Source organism: Caretta caretta, chromosome 1 (assembly GCF_965140235.1).
Source record: "Caretta caretta isolate rCarCar2 chromosome 1, rCarCar1.hap1, whole genome shotgun sequence".
In the NCBI taxonomy this organism is placed as follows: Eukaryota; Metazoa; Chordata; order Testudines; family Cheloniidae; genus Caretta; species Caretta caretta.
Genome location: NC_134206.1, coordinates 42,856,200 through 42,874,421, shown reverse-complemented (window position 1 = coordinate 42,874,421; position 18,222 = coordinate 42,856,200). Strand labels below are relative to the sequence as shown.

The window sequence follows — 18,222 nt, the reverse complement described above, 5'->3', positions numbered from 1 at the left end:
TATTAAAATTAAGACCTCAAGTTTTTAGAGTACTAATAATGAAAGCAAGTTAAATATGGCAGTTGTAATTAGGTTCTAAAATATGGAAACTGAAATTGAAAGTAAGTTATGTGGCAATGTCAGTATTTTCTTTGATGAATTATTCCAATTTAAATCCAGAGCAACAGAACTTTAATATGTACATTTTAAAGCAATTTAGACCTGGAAAATGTTGTTAGTGGCTACAGGTCATGTAAGTACTAGTTTACAATGGAGCAGAGTAAAATGTCTTTATGTATGCTATCAAATGAAAGCATAGTAACTACTGTTCTGAATTAATGTTAATGTGCAGAACTATTCAGACATGATCTGATAACGTCCAAGGCAAATTTGTCTTTTGGTAAGTGACATTTTAAATGCACTATACTTAATAAAGTGCTATGGTGTAAATATCAAAGGCAAGGGGAAATAAGAGCATGTTGTCACTTTAAAAGAAGGTATAAATAAAATCACTGTTTTACAGCAGAACTGGGCAAAAGTTCCATGTAGAATTCTCAATCCAAATGGTTACACAAATAAGACCATGCAGGATTCCCTCAGTCTTAGTTTATCAGTTACCATGTGTACTTAAAATAAGAAATGGATGAGAAAAACAGCTCAGGCACAACGTCTGCTACCCACAAGAGTTAGTTTAGGGTGAAGTTTATGCAAACCCCATTATAATGCTAATGACATTCCTAACCCAGCAATTAAATTTATTGATAAAGGTCAGAACATTTTCAAATTTTCCCTTTCCTAATGAGGTAAAGATAGAACTTGTGTTTACAGGCACATGGTTTAATGTAAATGTTATTTTAGATGAACTGTGTGTAGTTTTGCTTTAGTTATATGTGGAAACGCATTTTTCAGGCATTTCTTAAATGTCTATTACGAACCTGTGATTCGAAGTTTATCTGTACCAACTAAAACTTCATTTTCATCCACTGTAAAAAGTGGCTTGCCATCTACGGAGTTGATCTGAAACTGTTGACCATGGACTTCTACCATTTTAGGACCTGAAAAGCATATTTGACAAGATAAATGATTATTAAGTGAACTTTCATAATGATTCCTTTCTTGCATTCTATACATAAATAATCAGCCATGTAACACCAGGTTATTCAAAATCCACTCTTATCAACTTTGTGAGTCACCTAAAGGCATTTAGGAATTGTGAAGATACTATGGTAATGGCGGACATATGAAGGATCTTTGATCATTATAAATGTAATATCGCTTCCTTAATTAACAAAAATACTGATGACATTGATATGTTTGCAACATCCTCATTATTAGGGAGAATAAGCTCTTCATAAAACAATCCCTTAGCTGTTTACACATCAAGTGCAGTTCTGGCTCCACATTTTACAAATGCTGCCTATCATGTTCTTCTTAAACCACATAAAATTAATTGAAAAATATTTTCAGACTTCGAATGCCAAAAAAATCATCCAGTGGACTGGCCATCCTATCAACACATTAAAATGAGTCAAAGCAGAGGGTTTGTCTGGCACTGTCTGGCCTGAAATGTAGATTGCCAGTTGTGAATCTATTTGGAGTTGGCTGATTGTTGAAGAGAATGACTCCTGTCAAGATCAAAGGGGGGTTGTGTTTTTCTTCTTCAAAATGGCAACTACCCTTCTTAACAGACTCACAGATTCCTAAATCACTAAAACATATTTTATTTTGGTCTCCAAGAGTTGCTTTGTGGGCAAGCCTGTAACAGCCTAGACAATTTCTATCCCTATCCCCATTCAGGCCAATTCTTTATCATTCCCATTTCATAGACTCATAGAAATGTAAGGCTGGAAGGGACCTAGAGAGGTCATCTAGTCCACCCCCTACATGGGACCAAGTATATCAAGACTATACTTAACAGATGTTTGTCTAACCTGTTCTTAAAAGCCTCCACTGATGGAGAGTCCACAACTTCCATTGATAACTTCTTTTAGTACTGTGACAAAGCTCTGTCCTTCTCTCCATGGGTTCCAGCTTTCCTGGCGGATTTCACTAGCCTCAGAGGCTCACTGTGACCCTCCATGTACCCCTTCTCTCTCTAGAGACAAGGGTCACAGTCTACTGAGCCATTTTCATCATAAGCCAGTGAGGGAGGTGAGGAGAAGCTGTCCTCCCTTGCACAGTCTCTGTTGTCTCCCAGTCTTAGTGATTAATTGGGGGACGGGGGTGGGGGGGCAAAGGGGGAAGCCCAGGCCCGCCCTCTACTCCCGGCTCCAGCCCAGGGACCCTAATAGTATCAGCTATGGTAGCTGACCTTTTAGAAACATGACATGTACAATTCCCTGGGCTACTTTCCCACAGCAGCCCCCACTTCCTCAAGCTGCTCTTCACCCTTAACTCAGGGCCTCCTTCCTTGTGCCTGTTATGGTGTATTCTGCTCAGACTCTCCAACAGCACAACTTCCTCCCACAGCTCCTGACATCCACACCCACCTGACTAACTGGGAGGCTTTTAACTAGTTTCAGCCAGTCCCTGATTGGCTTCAGATGTCCCAATCAACCTAGCATTCTCCCTGCCTTCTGGAAAGTTCTTAATTGGCCCCAGGTGTCTTAATTGACCTGGAGCAGCTACCATTTAACTTGTCCTGGTACTAGGGATTTGTTTAGCCTGGAGCTAATATATCTATCTCCCACTACTTTTCTATAGCCATCTGGCCTTGCCCCATCACAGTACTTAATTATCCTTACATTTGGAAAGCTTTTCCCAACATCTAGCATAAATCTCCCTTGCTGCAGATTAAGCTTATTACTTCTTGTCCTAAACTCGATAGCCATGAAGAAGAATTGATTACCATCCTTTTGATAATAGTGTTATCAGTCTTTTCTCAAGATTAAACATGTCCATTTCTTTCAACTTTTTCTTGGACCATGTTTTTTAAATCTTTTATCATTTTTGTTGCTTTACTCTGGACTTTCTCCAATTTCTCTTTCTTAAAGTGTGGTGCCCCAAACTGGACACACTACTCGAGCTGAGACCTCACCAGTGCTGAGTAGAGTGGAACAATTACCTCATGTGTCTTACATATGACACTCTGTTAATACATTTCACAATGATATTAGCCTTTTATGCAACTGCATCACATGTTGGCTCTTATTCAACTTGTGATCCACTGTAACCTCCAGATCCTTTTCAGATGTACCACTGCTTAGCCAATTATTCCCCATTTTGTAGTTGTGCACTGATTTTTAACTTCCTAAGTGTAGTACTTTGCACTTGTCTTTACATAATTTCATCTGGTGATTACAGACCAATTCTCCAATTTATCAAGGTCAATTTGAATTCTAATCTTGTCCTCCAAAGTGCTTGCAACCCCTCCCAATCTGATGTCATCCACAAAATTTATAAGCATAATCTCCAATCAATTAACCAAGTCATTACTGAAAATACTGAAAAGCACTTGTCCTAGGACAGACTTGTGCAGCACTCCACTAGATACTTCCTCCCAGTTTCACAGTGATAACTACTCTTTGAGTGCGTTTTTTTAAGCAGTTGTGCACCAACCTCATTGTAATTTCATCTAGACCACATTTCTTATGTGGAGCTGTGTCAAAAGCCTTACTAAAATCAAGATTTATCACATCTACTGCTTCTCCCACTCCCTCCATTCACTAGGCCAGCGGTTCTCAAACTTTAGCAACCCATTTCGGGCAGGGCCGTTCAATCCCAGGCCCTGTCCCAAATCCACCTCTTCCCCCAGGCCCCACCCCACCTCTTCCCGCCCCCTGCTCACTCCATCCTCCCTCCCTCCATTGCTTGCTCTCCCCCACCCTCACTCACTTTCACCAGGCTAGGGCAGTGGGTTGGGGTGCAGGAGGGGGTGCGGGATGCGGACTCTGGGAGGCAGTTTGGGTGCAGGAGAGAGTTTGTGTGCAGGCTCTGGGCTGGGGGTTGGGGTGTGGGCTCTGACCAGGTGGCGCTTACCTCGGGTGGCTCCCAAAAGCAACTGGCACATCTCTCTGACAGCGGCTCCTAGGTGGGGGGGCGGGGGGAAAGGGCAGTCTCTATGCGCTGCCCCTGCGCACAGGCAGAGCACCTGTAACTCCCATTGCCTGCACCCCCACCCCCCTAGGCTGCAAGGATGTGCCGGCCGCTTCCAGGAGTGGTGAGGAGACAGGGCAGGTAGGGAGCCTGCCTTAGCCCCGCTACACCACCAGACTTTTAGCACCTAAAATCTCTTGGTTTGGCTTCAGTAGCCTCCAGGAGATAGAGGGAGGGGGAGGAGTCGATCAGTGGGGCCCACAGGCCCCCTGAAATACCATCAGGGACCCCCACGGGTTCATGGACCCCAGTTTGAGAAAATATGCTAATGAGTGTGAATATAATGTAACTGGAATATGCTTCATGCAAAAAGTTTCTTGTAAGGTATCATTACAAAGCTTATAATCTACTGAGTGTGGTCATCCTATTTGTATAGATGTATCATTATTGTATTTGAAATTAGAAATATGAAATATAACTCTCAGGTTCTATTGTAATTATGCAAAGTGTGGGCCATTAATAGCAGTTTGGAATCTTGATAACTCCCATTAACCGGGACAATTGACTGTAGATGGCTCTGTTTACTTGCAAGCCTTCCCGTGAGTCAGGCCAGGAAGAATGAAGGCTTGGGGTCTCACAGAACATATGACCATGTCACCTGGTACTGGAATCCATCTTAAACCTGGGGCTTTTCCATTTAGAAGGAGGGGTGGGACAAAAGAGAGACAAAAGATTCCCACCTTGTGCCAAAGCTATATAAGGAGGTGGAACAGAACAAAGGAGGTTCCAGTGATGAGAAATCCCCTAGTTACCACCTGAGCTGGAGCTAACAAGAACTGTAGCAGGGGAAAGGATTGGGCCCAGACTAGGAAGGAGTCCAGTCTCTGAAAGAAGCTTATTGGAACATCTCTGAGGGTGAGATTTTATCTGTAATCAGTTTCCTACTGTATTAGGCTTAGACTTGCACGTTTTATTTTATTTTGCTTGGTAACTTACTTTGTTCTGTCTGCTATTACTTGAAACCACTTAAATCCTACTTTTTATATTTAATAAAATCACTTTTGGCTTATACACTAACCCAGAGTAAGTAATTAATTCCTGGGGGAGCAAACAGATATGCATATCTCTCTATCAATGTTATAGAGAGTGGACAATTTATGAGGTTACCCCATATAAGCTTTATACAGAGTAAAACAGATTTATTTGGGGTTTGGACCCCATTTGGAACTGGGTATCTGGGTGCTAGAGACAGGAGCACTTTCTAAGCCGTTTTCAGTTAGGTCTGCAGCTTCTGGGGGACATGATTCATACCTGGGTCTGTGTTTGCAGCAGGCTAGCATGTCTATCTCAGCAAGACAGGGTACTGAAGTCCCAAGCTGGCAGGGAAAATGGGCTCAGAGGTAGTCTTAGCACATCAGGTGGAAGTCCCATGGAGGTCTCTGTGATCCAACTGTCACACCTTCAATCTATGAAAATGACAGTCAACTGTCATTCTGCACCTGCTGAGCCTGTAGTTGAATCTTTCCTTGGTGCTGTTGAGGTGGCTGGTGTACAGCTTCATTAGTCAGGAGCAAGGGGTAGGCTGGGTCTACCTGGGTCACTACTGGCATTTTAACATTGATTTATGTTTTGAAACCCCATAGTTTCATTGCCACTAATCATTTCAACATTGCCAGTAATCAAGCACATAAATCACATTTTGGACGCAGATCAAAATATGCAATTAGTACAGAGATACTTATGGTCACACATTGTCACAAATTCCTTCCCTTCCTCTCTTCCCAGCCTGTGAGAGAAATAACTGATTTTCTTGGGGGTGGGGAAGTTGAGAAAGTGTGTGTAATGTCTGTATGTGGGAATGTTTGCAGTATTGTTTTAGCCAGGTTGGTCCCAGGATATGAGAGAGACAAAATGAGTAACTTTTATAGGACCAACTTCTGCGAGTAAAAGTGAAAGGGACAAGCTTTCAAGCTTCACAGAGCTCTTCTTCAGGTCTGTAGAAGGAAACTAGAGTGTTCATGCTAAATACAAGGTGGGACAGATTGTTAAGCGTAAGGAGTTCACACATGTTGTACGAGACCATTTAAAATTAACCAATTAACACCTCTGAAGTTGTAAGACAATGTGATTTAGTAGGCAGATGGGTGTGTTACAAGTTGTTGTAATGGTCTCTAAGGGGCCACAAGTACTCCTTTTCCTTTTACGAATACAGACTAACACGGCTGCTACTCTGAAACCTGTGGTTGGAGAGTATCTACCATCGTAGCAGTGGAGATATGTCTTCAGATTTTGCATTTGTTGTTTTGACAGTGTCTGCTGCTGCTTTGAATTGGTGTGACCTACCCTGTGGGGAACTTGCTTGTGATGATGACCTTGTTGAAGCTGAGGGGTTGTTTGAAGGCCAGTGTTTTTTTTCCCCTGTATTGAAGACGGTTTCCCTGTGGTATGTGGGTGCCTCTTTCCATGATGAGATCTACTTCCTTCATAGAGTATCCTTGTTCGGTGAAGTCAGTTTTAAGTGTGTTAAGACATGTATTCTGGACTTTCTTTTCAGAGCATTTTCTGCGGTATCTGAGATCCTGGATGTAGATAACAGATTTCTTGGTGTGTCTTGGGTGGTTACTGGATCTGTGAAGGTAGGTGTGGTGATCTGTGGGTTTCTTGTATATAGTTGTCTGTAGGGTTCCATTGTTGAAGCTGATAGTGGTGTCCAAGAAGTTGAAGTGGGAGGGTCCCAGAGCTCAGGCTGCAGCCAAGTCCGAGCCTCTTTATCACAGTTAAACAGACCCTTAGACTGAACAAGCTGGCAAGAGACAGCCGCATGTGTCCAGAGCTGGATTAACCTTAGGCTCTCCTAGTTTTAGGACCTACTGGTCAGGCAGGGGGCACGGCTGGGTCTGGGTGAGAGGGAGCGAGCTTGTTCACACAGCCCTGTTGGAGCACTTCTGCCAGCAGGAAAGGCAAAGCAGCCCCCTGTGGCTTGGAAGAAGATCAGCCGGCAGCCTGTTGCTTTTCCTCCCTCTCGTCTCCCTGTGCTGTAGGAACACACTGCTAGGTATCCGGTTAACACTGGTAACTGGACTCTAAAAATCTGCTTACCACAGGAACCTGTGCCAGCTGTGGGTGTAGTTTGAGCAGGCAATATCCCACCCCCAATTCCTCCAGAGGTCTGCTTAGCTGTCAGGGAGGGAAGAAGCTCCCTCTGTCCCTCTCCTCAGCTGAGGCTAGCAGGCAGCTCCAGGACGCTGACTCCTGGGTCCTAGTGCCCATCACTGTCATCTTCTATGTGTGCTGGGTCCCATTTCTGGACAACTGGTGAGTGCCTGGGGGGAGGGGAGGTCGGGGTCAGGGCCAGGGGGTGGTGCAGGAAAGAGGCAGTACCAGAGCAGTAGGGAAGCTTGCACAGAACCTGCACACACTCTATCCAGCTCCAGCCAGAACTAATGCCGCTCCCATGTATAAGGAACAAATTCCCACACATTTGTAGGAAAACCAAAACAAAACATCCCATTTGGTATACCAGTACTTTAACTTTTACAGGACCTTCCATCGAGGGGCTTCAGATTTATGGTGCACTGTATTCAATACTGTATTGAACTGTACGAAAAATCAAAGAAATCCAATTTTTTTCCTTGATGTATTTTTCTGTACTGGGATGCTCAGGCAACCAAGTTCTTTCCTTATGCTCAGCATAGTTCCACAGGCCAACACATTGTTGTGCTTTTAAGGGGTTGCAAAAGCACTGGAGGAAGCTCAACCCACAATGTTGCAAGTTTCTCCATCCCCTCTCCCTCGAGGATTTTAAATCCACTTCTTAGCAGGCTATGATAAAAAGACTGGCTGAATAGGCTAAAGGCAGGTTCTGTCCATTTGCTGATTCTCCAGCAGTTCAATCCATCATAAAAGTACCACACATTTCATTTCTTTTGAGTTTCATTCAAAAACTGTAAAGCTAAATAAACCTTAAGCTAGTCCTCATTTTTCTGCCCCAATTCAAACTAACTTCTTTCCCAAGTGGAAAATATTGGGTAAGAATGGAATGTGTGTGATTCGAGAAGGGAATGAGAACACAGGCCAATTCCTGCTGACAGTTACACCTGTGTAACCTTATTGACTTCAGAGAGAACAGATTTTTTCACAAGAATAGATTTTGGTCCTTCTGCTTTTCCACACCTGGTATAACCAGAATCTCATTCACTTTCCTCCCCTAAACTCTGAGCACTTTAAGGGAAAAAATAAGCAAGGTCTGCTTGATTTACACATGCAAACGAAACAGGAAGCTCTCCCTTCATTCTACACCAGCCTTAAACAAACACCAGACCTGATGTAACAAGGCTGTCACTACAGCAGCCTTGGTTGGACTGTTCTTTTGAAAGATCCTTAATGGTTCTTTTAAGATGCAGATTTTCAGTGAAATCTTTTTGTTTGGGGGCGGGGCAGAGAACACAACAGGGAATAGCTCTGTTTTGCTAACTCCTCGTCATTCAAAAGCTGAAAGTTTATTTAATGTTTGTACAGTGATTTTGAAGAGCTAACATAGTACAGAAGTGGTAAGCATTAGCACTGTGCAACCATCTGAAGATCTGTGTCACTTCTAGTTGTTATCTTTTTCTTATAGAAAGCTTAAAACAAACAAATGCAAACCATATGGCGATGGTGCACATAGAACCTCATGTCAGAGCTACTGATCACACATTCTAGAATAGATAATACTTAGTCCTGCCATGAGTGCAGGGGACTGAACTAGATGACCTCTCAAGGTCCCTTCCAGTCCTGTGATTCTATTCTATGATTCTAATTGTGGAAGAGCTTAGTGACAGAATGGCTTAATGTGGTGAATCACTGTAGATTAACTACACAAACTGGGTGTCATCCCACAAATAATATTTGGGTTCAATGTGGAAACAGTAATTATCCTCAGCCAGTACAACACTGGGAGGCAGCTTTCAGAGCAAGACAGCCTAAAATACAATGCCACCCAATGTAATTTTCCCACTACTACTTCCTCCACTTCAGTGGATTTTACACCTGAGTGGTTTTCTTTTACATAATAAAAGCTGGCTGCCTCCCAGACTGCAGTCAGAGTGAGATAGGGTATGTGGTGTAGAGCCCATAGCTTGGGGAAAACACCTGCAGGGCTTGGCTTTGCACTGTGTCATGTGGAGAGCTGAGGATAGAAGCACAAGGTTGAAAGAGGTGAGCAGGATGGGGAATGTTGCAGTCTTCTTCCTCATAGAGATGAGCACTCCACCACCTAGAAGGAAGGAGGCCTAAAAGAAGGACAGCGTAGCATCCCTTGTGCTACCTCTTACTCAGAACTATCTGTTTGAAGAATTGAGTGTAGCGAAAGGGTTAGATAGTAGTGAGAGAGTAAAATAAACTTGTTAATTTGTAAGTAGATAAATGTTTGATGACTTCATAATTTTTGTAATATGTAATTCATACTTAGCCCTTTCCTCCTATTAGCCTTAGGCCGCTCATAACCTTAATCCAGCCCTGCACATGTCTAATTGTAGTGTAGACATATGCTAAGAAAGAGGATTCTCTGTGCAACTGCAGAGCATTGGTATCCATGCCCAGCTGGTGTCCCATCTCCAGCTGTGGCTAATCCCTGATTTTTCAGAGAAAGGAGACAAAAACAAGCAAACAAATATACTTCTGGCCAATTGTGCATTGAGGGTGGGGGAAAAGAGAGGAGGAGGAGGATCGCTTCCTAACTGTTGCAAGCAACTGGCTGAAGCCCTGAAGCATGCGATTTTATTATAATAATTTTCATACTGCAGAATTGCAAGTGTTATGAGCATGTTGAGAGCAATGCAAATCTTCCTGTTTTCTCCATGGCACATGAAAGAAGGGAATGAACAGGTGGCTTCACAAATTTATAGACTCCTAGCCCCGAGCGCACCATCATGCCTTTCCAGACCAAACCAGTGCACAAAAAGGTCACAGAATTTGAAGTCAATATGCTTCAGTGCTTTCCTGAAATTGGACAATGTAAAATATTTCTTGTGTACTGAGAAAGATCAATATGAAAATGATATACAGTGACAGTCCAAAACTCTTCCATTGAGTGATACCTTAATTTGCAAGTGTTCCACTGATGTCAGTAGGACTTTCTTGCACAGTAAGATGCTTACTACTCAATGGGAGTCTGGATATCAGAATCTTGCCCATAATGACTAGTTTAATTTTTTCGGAGTTAATTTGCATTTGATTATGTTTAATTAACTTTAATCTCAAATGCATTGCTACTGACATTATTTTTCTTTATTTTCTCCTGTATTTCAATTTTTATTGTTTATATCTTAAAAAGGTTTCACTATTCTGTACATCCAAGTACACTATGGTATCATAGAAGACTAATAGTTACACAAGTTTAATACACACCTGCCATGCATCAAAACAAGAGGAAACAGGGAAAGAAGGATCAATTAAAAAGTCTGCACAGTGCTTTATTGGCAGCCTCCTGTCATTCTCTAAATGGTGGCTAATCTGAGTAAATTGAAGCTTACTGTTAAATAAAACAAGAAGTTATGCCTTGAAATTATGAAATCTATCAAGTCACTAAAATTTAAATACCCCTTTTACTTTACTGGGATCAAAACTCTACTTTTCCTCCTGGAATGGACAGTGTAAGTTCTCCTTTTTAGGAACAAAAAGAAAAGGAGTACTTGTGGCACCTTAGAGACTAACCAATTTATTTCTTTTTGCGAATACAGACTAACACGGCTGTTACTCTGAAACCTTTTTAGGAACACTGATTCACCTCTAAAATTCTTCAATGAGGTTTGTAATTTTTCTTTCTATTAATTACTCTTGTATCATATCTTTGCTTCTCACAATCCAGCTGGACATTGATTAAAGTCATGCAAGTAATAATTTTTCTGCAGTATAGAGATCTTGATGAAATACATTTTGGCTCCTATCTTAAAAATAAGAAAGAAAGAAAAAATGAAGTTTTTAATGAAAGCCTTCTGGGAAAAGTAAAGAAGGGAAAACTAATGATTTTATGATGTTATTAATTAAGTCAAGTTTATAAAACTGGCTTCAGGGTTTTCCCTGTAAAAACATTATCAAACTCTTATGTACAACATGCTTCATTAACACTGTTCTCTGCCTATTATGTCTCTAATGAAAAAATATCATTACTTGAAAATGAAATGTCACAACACCGATAAGAAAAATAAAAATGATCTGACACTCTAGTGCAGCAATTTATAGAAGACAATTAATACTAATGAAGTAATATATTAAGTATTGACACTGTTTTATCTGTATTGTTATAACTTTGTTCCCATTTGTTACAAAAAAATTCATAGCACAAACATTGTTCTTACTTTAGCAGCTACCTCAAACTACAGTGATGGACACAGGAGATAGTCAACACTATGTCTGGAAACTATAATATTGCTTTCAAACTGCATAAATCATTTTGATTGTTACCATATTTCCATGCTTTATTGGTTGGTGTAGAGAATTTCACAGATTTTGCATTTCAAAGCATCCCGATTTTATAGTTATCGAAGTGGATTGTCACTAACTTTAGAATACTTAAAATGAACATCCAAACAAAGACCACAGTGATGTTATAGCTAATGTAAATATAATGTAATATAACGTAAATGACAAGGAGGAAGGCAAAGGTGAATTGAGCCCAAGGAGCTCACTGTGCTCGGATCTGTTAGCACAGACACTGCATGGCTTTGAGGCCTGTTCTGCTAGTGTGTTTTCCTCCACAGAATGACTTGATACATGTGGAACCTAGGATTCTCATGCTGTTGGTCCCTTGCCTGATGTTGCAAAAGCAGATTGTAGTGGGGCAGTTACCCCGCTCCTGTGAAAGACTAGGCTGATTGGGGAAGCAGCCACAGCTGGGGCCATGCCCCAATCAGGCCACAGCTGGCCCTATAAAAGGGCTGTGAGCCAGGAGCTGAGTCAGTCTCTCTCTAGCTGTAGAGAGAGAAGGACTGGACTGCCTGGGAGATCAGGGTACCAGGAGTACAGTAGGGTTGGGGAAAGGAAAGAGGAGCTGGGGAGCTCCAGCCTGGCAAATCCCCAGGCTGTGCGCCTTGATAAAAGCCAAAACAGGTACCAGGGTTGCAGAGGCGCAGCCTAGGGTTAGGCAGAGGCAAAGTCTGATCCCCTTGCCAGTGATGAGTGGTTTACAGACTGCAGTCTGCCTCAGTGAGTGGGGGGGCTAGATGATGACTGGCAATAGCCACTGAGGCAAGGTGGGGATAGAGGGCTGGGAGTTCCCCTGGGAGGGGAGACCCAGAGTGGGGGTACTGCTGGGGCAGAACCCTGAGGTGCAGGGGCACTGGGGTCTGGGAGGGACATGGGGGGTGAGGGGGGGCAGCTGCAGGTGAGACCCTGGCTAGCAGAGGGCGCTCTGTATGCTGGAGAGCTAATTCCTGAGACAACCAGCAGGAGGCACCATGCCAGCAAGTCATCGCATTGCTACACAGATGGATTCAAGATGTGATTCTGGTCTTCTAAAGACAAAAGGCAATAGTCTCTTCATGAAGATTCTCCAGAAACTGTGGTACAATCCTAACTATTACAGATCACCAACTGAAGATTCATTGGGGGCACACACTTATTATGCTAGAACACCCCTGGGAGGAGGGATAATTTAAAAAAAAACCAATGAGAATTCATATAATTACAAAAGTTTGATAAATGTTGACAATTAAACTAATTATTTTATTACAACTCAGATTATAAAGACACAAACCAAAGGTCATAACCATTTCTTTGATTTTTAAAACTGAAGTTGCAGTTTAAGACTGAAGTTGATTTTAAGACTGAACACTAATTTAAAGACTTCCTCTTTGACCTGAGGGAGAAAAGACTCAGGAAAGAAAGACTTTCCTTTCCATTTATACAGGTCTTGGAGGCTTCAGTTAATAAATCAAAGTGGGTTTCATTTGTTGCACTCCTTGATCAGCTTATCAAAGAAAGTTCCAGCCTTTTCAAATGTTAAGGCCGAAGAGCAAGATGCAGCTACTGGGTACTGAATGACATCTTTTGAAACTGGATCCAGGAATTTTTAAAAAGGGATTATATTACTGAAATTAATCAAATGCTGCTCACATTTTTCCTATGGTTCCCCTCACTCTCTATTCTCCTTACAATCCTCTCTCCTTACTACATTCTAAATCCCCACTCACTCTTAGCACTGCATCTTCACTCATGGTGTGTCCATGCTTAGATCCATTTCCTGGTGGTCAAGCTTCCTGTCTTGCTTTCAATTTCCTTTCAACCACGGTTCTTCCAGGAATCCTCCCTATTCAATAATCTCCACTTTCCCTTACCTGAACTGTTGTCTCATGTCTAGTCTTGTCTGAGTTAGATTTTATGGCCATCTCATTGAGTTAGGGGATGCATTTTAGTCTATGAGGCTAAGTGATTTGTAATAACAAGTAATGCCTGGGTTCAGTGTCAAATCAATGTTTGTCAGTCGGAGGGATATTAGGGACAAAGAAAGGTAAAGGCAAAGTTGCTTGTTCTTCAGTTATACCACTAATTTCTTGACATTAATTCCCCTGCGCCCCTCTCCCCCAAAACATATAACTCTACTTGACTTCGATTGTGCTTCCAAATGCAGCACAATTACAGGAAGTAGTCCAAAATATAACTATATGTACAACTACAGTACACATTGTCTTACCATGACCACATAACTGTATCATACAAATGTTCACATAGTGGTCCACCTCAGTTAACCTGACAGGCATCTAACCAGTTTCCAGTGGTTTTAAAATGTTATGTAGGAGCTACTGTCGTGGAAGGAGAAAGGGTCTGTGGCCAGGGAAGAAGGCTGAGGTGCCTCCTAATTGGGAACCATTTCCTCCTTCACTTGGCAGCATCTGAGCCTTGCCACATCTCCTCATACTGCTGGTGCTACCCTGTCATTATGGGAAGAAATAGAAAACAGCTAGCCAATGATGTAGAAGTTGGCAGGGTTGAGGCAAGAAGAGGAACTCTGTAATGCACATGCGGATGAGTAGGAGGCTCGGACAACTTGGTGGGAGGGAGGGAGCCAGGCAAGGCTACAACAAAAGGGAGCAGGGTAAAAAGAGATCTTAGTTCTTGTCTCTCCTTAAATAAGGACAAATAAGGATATCAGGGTTAAATTTTTGGACCTACTTTCAACAGGAGGGTCAAGCACATGTACCTATGTCTTAAGCACACAAATAAAATGAATTTAAGAAAACACAGAAAGGTTATCCCTTTCTGACCCAAGTGGTTAGCCAAAATTAGGTGTTCTGAGTGCAGTTTAAGACATATTTTACAGTGTACAGTGAGAGCTCCCAACATCAAGAATATTAACATTTCTGATACAGACAATGCAGGAGTATACCTACTCGACTGTCATTTGCTGTAATAATCACAGTCCTTTGCATTTATACTTCAGAGTCATTCATACCAAGATTTCAAAATCTTTAGAAACATTAAATGTCACACCACTTCTTTGAGGTTCTGTCAGCAAATATTTTACACACAGGTAGACTAAGGCACATAATTTTAGTGTCACAGTCAAAATCATGTGCAGAATCAGGAACATAATCAGAAGTCCTGATTCAATCCCCTACTCTCATCACATGATATGAACAGACGTATTTTTATAAATAAACAATTGAGAACGTCTGACTTGTATCTCTACCAGTTAACCTCAATTAGCTCTATAAACTACTTTCAGGCCAATCTTTCAAAACAAAGCTTTAAAGTAGTTAAGGCTTTCCTGCTTCACTCTGCTTCTGCAAGTGAAGAGGCACTTACGCTCAGGTATCTCTGTGTGCATGATCAGAAATAAGTAGTGCCACTTTTACAGTATGTTCTGGGTTTTCCCCTGCCATCCAACAACAAATATGTCCCATCAAAAGAAGGGGCCACAGGCTGAATGGAAGTACGATGGCACAGAACAGGGGGCTGACATACTCCACTAAAATCTCTCCCTCAATCACACCTGTGGGTAACCTTTCTTTAGATGAAATCTGCAGTAAACAACACTGTCCCCTACATCAGTGGTTCTCAAAGTCGGTCCGCCACTTGTTCAGGAAAAGCCCCTGGCGTACCAGACCGGTTTGTTTACATGCAGCGTCCACAGATTCGGCCGATCGCGGCTCCCACTGGCTGCAGTTCGCCGCTCCAGGCCAATGGAGGCTGTGGGAAGAGGCAAGGGCCAAGGGACGTGCTGGCAGCCCTTCCTGCAGCCCCCATTGGCCTGGAGCGGCGAACCGCGGCCAGTGGGAGCCACGATCGGCCGAACCTGCGGACGCCGCAGGTAAACAAACTGGTCCGGCACGCCAGGGGCTTTCCCTGAACAAGCGGCAGACCGGCTTTGAGAACCACTGCCCTACATCACACAACTGTTGTGCCCCACCCATGATAGTGTGTTCCTGGAACAACCAACTGGATGCCAGGCTATAATCATGAAGATATGGCTCCTACAAGAGTTAGGTTATTGAGGGGCTGCAATGAACTGGTGAGTTGGGAAATGTGCAGTAGCATTAATGACAAGGAACCTCATGGTGGAAGTGCTTCGCCTTTAGTGAACTCGGGGAGGATCTATGGTTTATGGGGGGAGCTCTAGTTCATTTATGAGAAGTGGATAGCTGCTGCTCCCAACTGGAAAATTCCACAGAAACTCAGCCAGTAAGACACGGTTTCCATTCCCCTATGTGGATAATTCTTAAGGTAAAATAGATATCTAAATCAGTCTTAAACACTTATTCTAAGATTCTAACATTTGATTTTGAATCACTTTCTTTTTACTGTAGGCACAACTGATTATAATTCTTTTGTTGAAATATAATTTAATAACCTGACAAGACCATATCCCTGGACTGATCCCAAACTTATTCTCATAAATGTTCCACAACTGCAATTACTTATGTTTATAAACTGGATGGAATGCTGAGAAATGGTTCAAGCACTCTGGCTAATGTACAAGGCATTAATTCTTCAGCAAGGCCCTGTTCATACCAACTGAAACTGGACCACTCATTAAAAAAATCCACATGACTATGTTTTTCAAACTTATAATAGCAACACTGTGACAAATCAGGGTCAAGACACCCCCAAGAGGAGAACAGGGAGTTTGACCCCAAAAGAATAAAAGTATACAATGTTATTCTGCTATAAAAATATGTTAAGGTCTTTTATGAAACTTTGTAATGTTCTGAACTTCATGGTCATTATGAGCTAGGTATACAGACCGTGGTTATGAATGTATGTATTTGTGTATATATAAAAGCTTGCTCATAATTTGTGCTGTAACATTCAGCTCCACTTCACAGCAGGATGGTGAGGAATCAGAGGGAAGGGCTGCCTCCCCAACAACAGGAGACTAGCTCCAAGCACCTAGCATTGTACAAACCAGGAAAAGACAAATGATGGGCCATTTGTTTAATGGAAAAACAATGAGACATCCAGGCTATCACCTCAGGAGGGACTTTTCCCAACTCTGAATAACTATGGGTCACCATGCTGGGGGAGGGGGGGCAGTGGGGGGTGGGGAAGAGAGAGAGAGATTGGGGGGTGGGGGTGAGATGCAGGGATCCTTTTAAAAAGGAGGTTTGAAACTGAAGTTTTCATCCAGAAACTGAGGGACAGTCACTTGGCAGGTGCTGTCCACGAGATGCAGGATCCCCTCTACGGCAGGGGTTACATTGGGAAACTGTTCAGGTAATTTGAATCAGAAAAAGGAGTTTATTTAATTTGGAAGTGTAAAGCCTGAAGTTTCATCTTACTCCAAGCAGGTCTTTGGTGTGTAAGCTGTCTGGAGTGTGAGTGCAAAAGTAAACTGGTGACTGGGGAACTGGTTTCATATCTTTTGGGGGTGATGAACTAGAGGAGGAAAGTCTGAGTGTCTGGTACTTAACTCGGGATGGATGGATTTGGAGAGACTCAGGACTGGAAGGGCTGTTGGTGTCACCCTGCAAGGACTAAATAGGCTGGCGGAAGGGAGGGATAGCTCAGTGGTTTGAGCATTGGCCTGCTAAACCCAGAGTTATAAGTTCAATCCTTGAGGGGGCCATTTAGGGATCTGAGGCAAAAATTGGAGATTGGTCCTGTTTTGAGCAGGGGGTTGGACTAGATGACCTTCTGAGGTCCCTTCCAACCCTATGTTCTTAGAAGTCAGGATGAGACCTTGTGCTTTTGGGTTGGCTACAGGTGTCAGGGCTCTGAACCAAAGCTGCACAGCATAAAGGCACCAAGGTTATGAGGCAGGAGGTAACAGAACTCCTTACTGGTATGGGTGATCACCAAAATATCATAACAGCAACATCATTCCCAGGATGTAATGACTGAGGATAATAGGTCTTAGCAGTAAACCTTTTCTGTGTGTATATAAAGTCTGCTGCAGTTTCCACGGTACACATCTGATGAAGTGAGCTGTGGCTCACGAAAGCTCATGCTCAAATAAATTGGTTAGTCTCTAAGGTGCCACAAGTACTCCTTTTCTTTTTGCGAATACAGACTAACACGGCTGTTCCTCTGAAACTTTTCTAACTGCTTATTTAATCCCTCAGTCATTATTGTTTAAGCATGTCTCATGATTATCAGTCATGGAAGTATCATGCAAATAGTTAATATTTGTTTATGGTAATTCTTACTATGGCACAGATACTGTAATTTAACAGAACACTAGTTAGAACAGAAGACCAATATGCTATGAATAGAATAAATAATATTGGCATTCAAAAAGAGCAAATAGGAATCACTTAATAAGCAACTAAATTTTGTACTTCTTTTTGCTAACCCTAATCTTAAAACAAATTTCATGCCTAACTCCCATTGAAATCAAGTGAAGTTAGACACCGAATCTGCTTAGGCACTAATGAAAAGCCCATTAGGCACCCATCTGAATTTTTAGGTGCCTAAATAACTTTGAAAATCTGGCCCCATGTTTTTCTAGATTTTATAATTGGTAGATCTCATCTTTTCCCACTTGGCTTTTATTCACAGAGTGGCAAAGGAAAATGAGCTTCCCTGATTTTTCAGCTTCCACGTGGTTTCTCAACTTTGAATGAACTAACCCAAATGAAGAAAATATTCTCTTTGAACCAGCTAGTTAAACTGAAACAAAAAGTAATTAAGTCAAAAGCTTTTCTGCACAATACAGACTGAAAGTACTTAGCTTTGGAAAAATGCAAACATCAGCATTCGATCCACTGTAAAGTTTGAAAATAATATGGCTAC

The 18,222-nt window shown here is 42.2% G+C and overlaps 1 protein-coding gene across 6 annotated transcripts in view; it reads right to left on the bottom strand.

The window, feature by feature from the left end:
* The window catches only part of SGCG (sarcoglycan gamma), a 143,737-nt gene that overhangs the window by 46,201 nt on the left and 79,314 nt on the right, over positions 1-18,222 (bottom strand). For 5 of the 6 annotated variants that reach the window (XM_075127350.1, XM_075127347.1, XM_048845695.2 and 2 more), the window contains one exon: positions 915-1,034. The exons of the other annotated variant lie outside the window; for it this stretch is intronic. In XM_075127350.1, coding sequence (XP_074983451.1) covers positions 915-1,034 — 120 coding nt within the window. The remainder of the gene's footprint in view (positions 1-914; positions 1,035-18,222) is intronic. 6 annotated transcript variants of the gene reach the window in all.